Below are 12,421 nucleotides of genomic sequence, written 5' to 3'. Positions count from 1 at the left end.
ACTATTGGCATTATATAATGCCAGAGCCAACAAAGAAGACATGTGAGGAAACCACCCTTTAAAAACAAGTAAACAGGAATTGATGGGAAAAGAACATGACATTAATAGAACATCTATTAAATTGTTTTATCCTTTTCCAAACAATTATTGCACGCTTACGAAGCTAGGTGCAGCATATCATGTGAAAAACTAAGCAGCCTATGTATCAAGCTGTTTTTTTTGTTTGTTTGTTTTGTTTTGCTTTTTTGTTTTTCTACACAAAATTTTGCAGAAACGGTAGTTTCTGCATACTTTTTTGATTTGTAGCTATTTACTAAAAGCACAATGCAGGCGATTTCACAGAAATGTCCAGCAAGGTGCTAATTAGCACTTCAGATAGGAGCCCCCATTATTATCAATGGGGACTACGATCTGACACCTATGTACTAAACTCCCAAAAGTGAAGCTTTCGGAGTTTAGCCCCGTATCTTCAGATGGTGTAAACTACTGTAAGCCTATGGAGGATCCAGGGGGCAGGAGAGAGATCTTCCGATCTCTCTCTCGCAACCCCCGGCCGGCTCCGGAAGCTGACACTGTGCGCATGCGCAGTATCAGCTTTCCCCGTAGAGGTCTTTCACTTTCTACAATTTGCACGGCATAAAACTCGTGGTGACAATTAACCACTGTCCCTGCGAGTTCCCCTTTGTACATAGCAGGGATATTTTCATTAAAAATTCAAATATCCCCCGGTGATATGAATACATAATAATCCCAGCTGGTCCGCGATATTAGTACATAGAGCCCTAAATAATCATAAAAGATTCAAAATAAAAGAGGGTGCACAACCCACAGAAGACCATACAAGCTTTTGGGCTGAGTACTTATTAATATAGAGACTGTTTACGGTTAGCATCAAAATCCTTAAGTGAAAAATGGAAAGTAACCCACTGTAAGCAGCTATTTATTGCCTAACCAGAACCACAATATTGCACAAAACTGGCAATTCCTGAAATTTTGCACTCCTATTGGAAATAAAAATAAAACCTGTGTGTTAGGTTGTAAATATTTTAATTGGCCAACCAAATATGTTGTCCAAAAAGTTCTCTTTCAATTACAAAAATCAAGGAGAAATAAAAAAAAAAAAATTTGGAGGGAACTCTGTCTCTTTTGAAGCACACATTTGTAATTATTTCATAAATTTAAACTAAAATTGCTTAAAACCATGAAATGGTTAATTTTACAAACTTCTGATGATTACAGGGTGCCCTTTATTCAATGTTTGGTGTATATTCTACGCTATAAGCAGGCTTGCCAACATTTAGCAACCTCCATCTGGGAGGGAGCTGTCGGGCTTACACGGCAGGTTGGGGGGGGGGGGGGGGTGGCGCTGTAGAAGGGGGCAGGGACCGGCAGCTGACACATCATTGGGGCTGAGCATGGGGGCGAGACAGCACGATTGCATCATTGTGGCTCCGCCCCCTCTTCACAATGCCAAGATTGATGCCATTGTGCAGCAGGGGGCGAAGCCACGATGATGCGATTCAGCACGAACTGTATCACCGGCCACCCCGCTACCGGGGTGGGTTTATACTTTCAACCGTGAAGAGGGACACACACACACACACACATCCATCGGCGGGGGCCGGAGGCTTGCTTGCTTGCCTTTCCGGGGGGCCAGGAGCGGCACCCGATTTTCAGGAGGCTCCCGGCCGAATCGGGAGGTTAGGCAAGTATGGCTATAAGTAACAATAAATTTACACTGGGCTTGTGTCTCTGGGTTTTAATCCAATTAATGAAATAGCTTTTTATTCAGTATATCAACATCCAAAAGCATAACTACGGAGCATGTAAGGACATGCCTTTCCTGCTGTGGCAGCGATCATCTTTCATACAGGGAGCATGGTGATCATGTGACCTGTGTTTCCGGCAAATCACTGGGGACCATTTGGATCATACTTGCCTACTTCTGAAAAAGCATTTCTAGGAGATTATAAAAGCAACATCTATGAGCACGATGGTAAAGTGGACGTGTACCGATGGTAAAGTGGACGTGTACTGCTACATCTGAGAGCCAGGTCATAAAACTGATTTACATCCAAATGTAAATGAGTCCCAAAGCAGTTAAGATCCACTTGTTGATGAAACCACACTGATAGTTTTCAGTGTTGGCTCATGTATTGTGTTTCACAAGGGGCTTCATAGAAATGGCCACAAGAAACCTTATATGAAAATGCATTTAGCTGTAGGGATTATTGTGCCTTATTATAACCAATGCAGGGAAATGGCAGTGATTATACCATTTGAATGTATATATCGCCGATTTCTTTTTTTCACAAGTATATTACAGCTACATAAGGGGTGTAAGGTGCAATCAGGGAGAAGCTTAACTCTTCAGGGAGTTTGCTACTATTTCAGGGAGTCTCCCTGACAATCAGAGAGAGTTAGGCAAGCATGATTTGGATGAATGAGAACAACAATTTGTATGTTGTCCCTTTCACAAACGGTTGCAGCATCAGTTAGTAAATATGCTTAAATTCTTATAGTGCAAAAAATGGATATGTGGTTTGGGAATGAAATCCAGTGAGATCTGCAAATGAACCTCTACATACGCTATATTAATAGGAGTCAAAGAAGAATTGCAGCACACAAGATGTACACAAGACGCTTCCATCCCTATTCCATAATGGACATCTTTCACCTAAATGAGTTTGAATGTGAGCGCTAGAAGAGAGACCTCACAAAATAAATGCACTTACAATCAAACTGAAGAACCTGAATACACTAACTTTCCTTTATACCAGTAATACTGTTCTCCAGCTGTCTGTAGGAGGAGACCTGCATCTTGTAAGTTCATTTATTTATTTTTTTATATTATAATATGAAAACAATACTAAAGCCATACATGCCTACACTCCCGGAAGTTGCAGGAGGCTCCCGATTCTTCGTGTAACCCCCCGAACCCCTGGAAAAGTAGGCACTTCTCCAGCATTCCTGCCCACTTTCTAATGAAATGGGAAGAATGGGGGAGAAATTTAAAGGAGATCGGGGGTCCCTGAGTAGGGGACAATTGAGTCATTTGGCCCCGCCCCTATTTAAATATGCGCTATTCACGGTAATTTACAGTGAGGGGGTGGGGCTTAATTACACGAAACGTCCCTATCGCCGCCTACCTGCTTCTCCCGGGGAAGAAAAAGTAAAAGGTGGGCAAGTACAACTAAAGCACTTCTAATAAAATACTAGCTGCAGTACCTGGCTCCACTAGGGTGGAAGTCTGTGACCGGTCTCTTTCTAGGCAGCCAGCTCCCTCCCTCAGTGGTGATCTCTGCCACTTGGACATTAGCTCGCTTGTACTCAGCCACGCCTCCTGCACAGGAACACCTCTAAGAACGTGTACTAAGCCGGCCCCTCTGTTCTCTTCAGTGACTGCCCTCCAGTATTCTCATCACTGAGCACAGTGCTGCAGCCTAAACAGATTACAGAGAGCTCCACCAAACACCGCATGTAACGGGTCTCTGAACAGCAAGTACACCAGCGCCTTTGTAAGGGTATCCTCAGGTGGCAGCTGCCCTCTTTACTGCTCACAGCAAAAGCTCCTCTGCGGAGCATAGGGCTGAAAATAATTTAGACTTGCCGAGAGCAGTGCAGAGGACCCCTCCCCACAGAGCAACCGCCCACAGACCTGACGACCAATCGTGATGATCCTTAGCCTAAAACCTACCTGGGAAGATTACATACACAATCGTTAAAAATGCATCACAATAGGTTCATTGGTTGCGGAGGTTATAGCAATCAGACAAACAACTATAGGTTCTCATTTATAAGTATTATAGATAAAGAACCTGATCTATGTGAAGCTTCTCTTCTCTGGTGCTCCTCATTCAAACTATGGAATTGCAGTGACTGGGGCTGCTTCCCCATCACCAAAAGCAGGTAATTTGTTAATTGGGATTCAGTATGATTTACCGCCGGCGGTTCAAATCCCGACAGCGGCATCCCGGCAGCAGTGAAAATCCCGATCATCGAAAGGTAAGTATTGACTAACCTACTCTACCCTCTACCCCTCCCTTAGGGGTGCCTAATCCTAACCTCCTCCCCCCCAAATGTCTAACCCTAATCCCCCCTTCCCCACCGCCTAAACCTAAGTCCCGGGGGGAGGGGGGGGGAGGTGCCTAACCCTAACCTTCCCCTGGGGGTGCCAAACCCTCCCTTCCCCTAGCCTAAACCTAACCTCTCGGGGGGGTGCCTAACCCTAAGTCCACCCCGGGAACCGTAAACCTAACCTTCCCCCCCCGCCGCAGCTGTCCGCGCCCGGCATACCTTTGATTGGTAAGCTGGGTGTCGGGCTCTCGGCGTAGGGAAAATGACAGGCATCGGGATTTCGATGCCTGTCATTTAACCCTTGCAGGGATTAAACAGTCGACGTCCATCGGCTTCCCGTTCATTGACAAGATTGCTACACCTTAACTCCTCTCCTCTGCAGAGAGTAATAGGCACCAGATCATCTAAATCAAATAATTTATTAACCCCTTAACTGCACATTTTTCTCACTTCTTACTTCTAAAGCAGTGGTTCTCTTCCTGCCTTAAGTACACAAAACAGCTCATATTTTTAGGATTTCTGTTTGTGGAAGTAGGTGGGATAAGAACTGACCAAGCAAAATACATTTAACTCACCTGCCCAGGTTTACAGAAATCCAGAAAACATGTAGTTACATCTGCTCTGCTCTAAACAAAGTAATGAAATGTGACCGCCAGACCTCCCATGCTTCATCCAAGCACCAGTTAGGCAAATCTCTCTGTGTATGTGACTACCTGTCCCATTAGGAAGAGAAAACTCCTTGAATTTCTCAAGTTTGAAAGATGCTAACACATTAGACGATATTTTGTACGACGTCTGATTTTGATGCATCGGAACGACAAATCGTGCAGTGTACACTAACAACGATGCACGAACCCGCGGGTAGTTTGTCGTAGCCTCTGATCTTCCCTACATGCAGGAAGATCTGGCAATCTCGTTAACTATTCAGGGCATATCGTTCAGTGTTTAGGCATGATCGATATGTCGTTCCGACCCAAACGATGCCAACGTCACTTGACAGGCATTTCCCTAATGACACAGATGCATGCACAGATCAGTGAGATCCGTGCATGCATCTGTGTACAAAAAAAAATAATGCAGGTCAAGTGTAACATAAGAATAAAAACAGCAATGTGCCTCCCCCATATGCATGATTCTCCCTGATCTGTGCATGCATCTGTGTCTCATAGTACAGACCATCATTCAAATTTGGGCACACATCTTTAAGATGGTCGTGAGGTGTTTTGGTTAGCAAACAATACATATTGTGTACAATCTAAAGATTTGGAAATCGTTAACGGCGCACGATATATCGTTAGATCGTTGGTCAGATTGTACAGTTTTATGCACCATATCATATTTCCAGGAGTGCCTGAGAGCTGCCGGGGAGTCCAGGGAAATCACTGAGGACCTTGCATCGTTTGCGAGTCGTTCTTAGACCACAGAATGCAAAATTCATTGGGTGGCAAATAAATCATGAACTTGCTCATACTTACTAGGGATGTGCATCAGAGAAAGCATGAACCCACATAATATGCAAACTGACCTCAGCAGTGCAAGATGAGCTCTTTATAAATAACTAGCTCTCCATTCATTTTTTAGAGAAGGGTGCAATTATTATATCTGCAGAGTCTTTAGTTTTCAATGGACAGATATAGCAACAGAGCCGCTATGTTAGCAGTGCACTGGCTTCACATATTACAGAACAAATAGAACACCCTCAATATAGGAGAATATTGAGTGTGACCGATCTAAACATACACCTCTGCTTAAAGACGTGTATAACATAATCCATGACAAATATTTATTTCAATACCTCTGGGAGTGCCTGGACCAAGTATTTGAAGGCTATTGGTATGGCATTTTCTGGTCACACATCACTGCACTCATTGCGCCATACTCCACGACTAATAACCAAGTTATTTACTTAGGACCTGATTTAGAGTTGTACACATTTGCATAGCACCTGCAGCTTTGATTAGCAAATTTTTGCACAGCAGCTGCAATGCCTGGAGGAGGTGTATGAAAGAAAAAGATGCATCTTGCCAGCATCTCAGATCCGATGCCTACATCTGAAGATGCAGGATCAGATCAATATCACGATAATTAGGACATCACGATAATTGCAGGACTCGAACTGCACATGTGCAGAACGGGTTATACGTAGTTCCTCCGCCATCTGAGATGTAGGTAAATAATCAGTGTACTGTACATCTCTGAACCAGGCCCTTAGCTTGCAATAATGGCTATTTTATTTAAGAACAGAGAATGTAGGAGAATTATCCACTTACCCGTGAGGATTCATAAGATGGACTCAATTGACCACTTGTTCCCCACGAGGTAGCGCCAGACCTTTCATCCATACCTATGAATCAGAAAAGATTTTTTTGATGACTTGCATTACACGGTAAAGGTTGAGCTAAATATATAAAAAGAAAATCATGTAATACAGCAAAAGCAGCAATCAATATTGCAAATACATATGAAGCCTTAAAGGGCTTATTATATGGATGTTTGTTTACTCATCCATATAATAAATCGGCATTCCCCCACCCAGAACCCTCCGTTACTAAAAAAACAAAAAAGTATCAGAAACCCATCCATATGGAGCCCTTTTAAAGAGCTATGTATAGATGAGTCCTCCAGGCAGTGAGCTGATGCACAAGCTCGATTTCCACTTGCAAAAAATGGGGTATTGAAAGTTATAGTGAGCAGACCCATTAAAAGTATGCTACATGATTGGGGGAATTCAGTCAGGCGCATGGTCTGCCGTGTTGGGGATAGCTCCGGGTTTCACGCCCAGAGCTATTCAATCAATTGGTATTTTCCCAGCGCAGTATACCATGGGTTAACAGAGTCTGGAGGAAAAACTAACCTCTGTGGCTCTGTGGTTCCAGCAACTAAATGGATCGGGCAGCACATTCATTACAGTATGAGACAAAAGGATGGCTGTAAAAAGCCTAATGGAACAGTGATCTGTTGGGTACACACTGACAGATATATTGGCCGATCAATTGATTGGCCAATATATCTGGTGCCTGTCGACCAGCGTGTACCAGCAATATGTCTGTGAACGGCGTCGGTCACAGACATATCGCGTCGGCTGTGCTGCACAGCCAATGGACAGATACATCTGCAAACATATCTATCCATCGGCAAGTGTGTATGGGAGATCAGCCAATAGCCCTTACACATGCAGTGGCAGCCGTGGAGAGGGGGGCCGAACCCACCCCCAGGCCAGCGGGACCCGCACCTGCTTGGAAGAGCATGGTCGTTCAGTGTATATGAACGACCATTATCTACAGATCACTCGATCTGCAGATATATCTGCTAGGTGCGTACCCACCTTAACTCTAGTTAAGTTAAATCACACACATAGATGTTATTGCAGGTAAAATAGGAGAAACCTGTTCATTCTGGTATGAAGCATTACTTTACAATAACGGAAGCTGGGCCTAATTCAGACCCGCTCGCAAGCGGGTCGATGTTGGGCCAGTGCGCATGCGCACGACGGAGGCTGCTCCGTCGCATGCATGCGCGAGACCCGGATACCAACGGGCAAGCAGTCGCTCCGGGTCTCGCTATAAAGGGGGCGTGCTGTCGATGGTGAGTGACAGCACGCCCCCTTTGGTGGGCGTGCCGGGGGCGTGGCTGCCCAGACGCCTACCGTCTGAGGCCGGCTCCACTGACATCACAAGTGATGTCAGTGGAAGTGCTCTCGGCTCTGATAGAGCCGAAAGCACTCCAGGGCTTGCGGTAGACGAGACCCTACCACAAGGGTCTCGTCGCAAGCCCGATGGTCTTGACCATCGCGACCATCAACCTGTCCGCTCACTATAGCTGTGGGTGGTAACCCACAGCTATGAGAGCGGCCAGGAGGCCACTCTAAAAAAAAAAAAAAGAGAAGGACGGCCCTGATTCAGAGCGAGCACTCTGTCAGAGCGTCCGGCTCTGAATCAGGGCCTCTGTTTGTAATGCCAGCTACAAAGCCCTGGAGAGAAAAAAATCCACTCCCTGAATGATGTCATGCAATATCGTCCGTCTTTTGCCAAAATCTGTCATATACATGACAGATATCTTTCAGCACAGCCATCGGAATTTTCAATAGATATCTTTTGTCTTTCATCGTTCAGAAAAACAATTGCTAATGGATAGGCCCCTTAAGCCTCCCTCCCCGCGGCTACATGCTAAGACACCCGGCTTAACTTCGTTCGGCAAGCCGGGTGTCGGGATATAGTAGTGGGGCTAATGATAGGCATCGGGATTTCGACGCCTATCTTTAGTCCCATGTCGGGATATTGCCCGCCGGTATCATAACTACATCCCTACAATAACAGAATGTGTAGATTCACTATGTTTCAGAAATTATAAAGGAAGCAGTAAACTATCTACAATGCAATTTGCAGAAATGGTTAAATACAATGTAGAAGATCACAGAATAGTCATCGTTCCAGCTACCAATGAAATAACTAACATTTACTCTACGTTTTAAAGCAGACTTCCCATTATGCTGTCATCTGATAACCTCTAATAGCCTAGTTCAGCAACGTTCAATGCTACTAGGGCTGGCCTATATCAGGCAGGCAGTTGTGTTCTATGTCCGCTCCCTATGATCAGATTTGTATGCATGTTTAGTTAACAGGAGAGAAGTATCAAGAGCTTTTTTTTCCCTTTCTGAAACCGGATAGGGTTCCTGAGGCAGCAACTGGTACAGCACCCCCTCCCATCCTGAACAAATCATTGTTATAGGAACAGTAGGGGGAATCGTCCAGTGAATGATCAATTAAGGGAATTCTCATTATTAAGGGGATGGTGTATGTAGAAGATACAACATGAAAACTATTTTTGCGACATGTGCCATCATTATTACTATACATTTTTGGTTTAAAGATTGAATAGTTAGAATTTCACAACCAAAAAACAGGAGAGGTGTAGAAATTACCAGTGAATGAACACACAAAGCTAGCAAATGAACAGCCCAGTCCAGTAAACGAATATTACGACATACATCAATAAAACATAGCCAACAGGGGATGGGTATGGTATGCTGGCGCTCGGGAACCCAGCGGTCAAAATCCCAACGCCCGCATCCTGACAGGGTTAGGATACAGACACCTGACAGATGGTATCCTAACCCTCCCTGGTGCCTGAACCCAACCTCCCCCCTAGTGCCTAAACCTAACCTCCCGCACCCTAAACCTATCCCCCCCCCCAGTGCCTAACCCTAACCCTCCCCCCAACCCCGCTACTTACCTTCGAGATGCCAGCGGTCGGGATTCTGGCAGGTGTCGGGATTCCGGTGCAGGTTTTTTTAAGCGCCGGTATCCCCTCTGTCGGGATACTGAACGTATCCCAGTCAACTGATATAATCTAAGATTGCATGCACTAAAATTTATGATTACTGTATTAAACCTGAAAGTGTTCATTTACTGGCTGATTCACCCTATACACTACTAAAAATCACAATATCGTCAAGTGTAAATAGATAAAATAAAAAGAACATACTAATTTAGACTCACAGCATGATTGTTTTAATAAATTCCCTACATTTTGCTTTCCATAGGTATTTATTGTCTGAGACAGATGCCTCAGTCTTATACACCTTTTACACCAAAGTCCCGGATCTGACCAGGGATTTGGAACACTGTTCTTCAAATCCAGGACAAACCCCTTTCATACAGCTGCGCTGACCCAGATTATTCCCAGGTCGGAGTCGTTCACTGAAGCCTGCCAATCCAGTAGCAAACAGCATTACCCGTGTCATCATGACCCGGATTGCACCCTTTACAATGCAGGGTGACACGGGAACGACCTGTGTACAACCCTGCAAGCTATCAGTGTTAGATGCCCGGGTCACTGGACCAAGGTTGAGCAGTTTCCACTGACAAACTTTCCGGGTAGATGCGCGTTCACGTACAAAAATGTTCATGTCCGTGTAAAAACGGTTATACCCTACTAAAAGCAGGTCCAAGGACATGCGGTGATTTTTGGAGGAAATTACTTATCAGGCCAATGTTGAAACCAAAATAAAACTCTCAATGTTAGCTTAAATTCTACCCTTTTGACACTGCCGAAAAAACAAGTGTTATTGCTGGGTCAACCCAGGTCGCAGCTTGGTGTGAATGGGTCCCTGAAAAATAGCCTGCGTCGAGTGACCTGGGAATCCAAACCAGGTACAGAGCAGGGTTTAGGACCTCAGAAGATTATCAGGGCAGACCCAGGTTCAGTTTAAATGGAGCCAACCAGGGAATAACCCGGGTCGAGTGGGGTCTGATCCGGGACCAACCCATGCTCAAAATTTCCGGTCAGATCTGTATTTTTGGTTTGAAACTGGTAATAGTGAACTCTACCCAATATTAAATTTTTAAGTTTTAGGTCAAAAGTCTAATGGCCCGTATACACGGTCAGATAAACTGCATGATTTTAACGATAACGATCATAGCGTTAAAATCGTACAATTTCTAGCCCCTGCAAACGACCAAACGATGGTCGATGCGCGGGTACGAATGGTCGATAACGACCATCGCCTGTGCATGCAAGCCAACCTGGTCGATAGCAATCAGGTTAGCCTGTTTACTATAGGGACCAGCGACCATTAATTGCGGGTTGTTCTAGTAGTTAAGGGGGTTAATGCATGTGTTGGATGCTTGATAATGATCATCCAACACATGCAGGACGATCAGATAACGATCGTTATAGTTACCTGATCAGGGTACTGTATGACCATGTGTACGCACCATAATGCTGCGTACACATGGTATTATTAAACAGGACAATATGAACGATAACGACATTGTTAATATCGTCCTGTTTCTGGACCCCTCAAACGACAAAATGATGGTCGATGCGCGGGCACAAATGGTGGATAAAGAAATCCACCATCGCCCGTGCATGCAGGTCAACATGGTCGATATCGACCATGTTAGCCTGTTTACTATAGAGACCCGCATCGTTATAGTAGTTGGGGGGGGTTACAGCATGTGCTGGATGTTCGATCCAGCGCATGCAGGACGATCAGACAATGATAGTCTGATCGTTAAGTCACTCTGTGTGTACGGAGCTTAAGGTTAGAGGAAACTTTCAACTACACTACATGCTCAAATTGCCTAATGCCTGTCTCTCAATCTTGTTCCCTCAAATACTGTAGAATGTACACTACCCAAAATGCATTTGTTTCAATATTTGGCAGAACTAGAACTGCCAAACATGAGGACTATAAAAAAAAAAGTGGCAACAGTCAATAACCTAGGTTGAGCTCTGATAACAATGCATCTAAATAACAGGGCAGTAAGTTTAAGAGAATAACCACAAAACAGGAATGAAAGTGGACAAATATCCCCTCACACCCAAAATACAAAAAAACAGAGAGACCAAAAAAATGATTTAGGAAAAACTACACTAGGGGGAAAGAATAACCTGCAAGATGTAGGCATCAGCCCGATGTTTTAAGCAGCAATAATTTAAAAGTCAAAACCAACCAGGTGCTGCCTATTAAATTATTGCCCCTTTAAAATGTCAGGCAGACTCCCTGAAATCACGCTGATGACTGCATCTCACAGGCTATTACAATTACCCCCCCCAATAACTTTCTGTGCATTCCTTCAAAAAGACAGACAATTTTTTTCTTCAACAAGCGATTCAACTTTATTGGATTACAGCGCAATTCAAAAAAAGGCCTTCTGTGTAGAACATAAAAATATATATCTAAATTGAGTTTTAAACAAAAAAGCACACTGAAAACACCATAAAGAAGAAAAGACAATATCCAGTGTGTGTTCACCAGCTGTTAAATGTTGATCTAATAAATGCATCTAACAAAACAAATCTAATATCTTCTTATGCCAGGTATTGAAGGCAGGTATTTCCATCTTGTCCTCAGCCTTTCTTTGTCCAATTCTTTATCTAATTTGCTTTGAGTATAATTATATTGCTTTCTGATTAAAAAAGAACAATGGAATAGTTTGTGTGTGAAAATAGCTGTATGGATGGGAGCATGTATGTCACACATGGATACATCTGTATAGTGTAAACATACAACAAAATAATGAAAACATGCACAATAGGCCATGAACTCATGATAGAAGAGAAACGTATATTGTGTTTTTATAACAATCATATAAATACTTCTATATTTAGGATATTTGTACGCAAGGACAAAATAAATCACTAATATATATATATATATATATATATATATATATATATATACATACATATATATATATACATATATATAACCTATTTCAACAAACTGTTTTTAACCACGCATTTTTCCAGTAAGGGTACACAAAAATAAACTACCTTTAAAACAGATTTAGTATAAAAGATAGACAATGTCTAGATAAACAGATGTTAGACAGGTAAC

The 12,421-nt window shown here is 43.5% G+C and overlaps 1 protein-coding gene across 10 annotated transcripts in view; it reads right to left on the bottom strand.

The window, feature by feature from the left end:
- Window positions 1–12,421, bottom strand: part of TCF12 (transcription factor 12) — a 292,270-nt gene that overhangs the window by 202,677 nt on the left and 77,172 nt on the right. For all 10 annotated transcript variants that reach the window (XM_088445100.1, XM_088445153.1, XM_088445177.1 and 7 more), the window contains exon 4: window positions 6,348–6,421. In XM_088445100.1, coding sequence (XP_088301226.1) covers window positions 6,348–6,421 — 74 coding nt within the window. The remainder of the gene's footprint in view (window positions 1–6,347; window positions 6,422–12,421) is intronic.

This window comes from Taudactylus pleione, unplaced genomic scaffold, assembly GCF_031769625.1.
Source record: "Taudactylus pleione unplaced genomic scaffold, aTauple2 ptg000019l, whole genome shotgun sequence".
NCBI classification, from domain to species: domain Eukaryota; kingdom Metazoa; phylum Chordata; class Amphibia; order Anura; family Myobatrachidae; genus Taudactylus; species Taudactylus pleione.
Note: the sequence above shows the minus strand (reverse complement) of the source record. Positions and strands in the feature narration are given on the sequence as shown.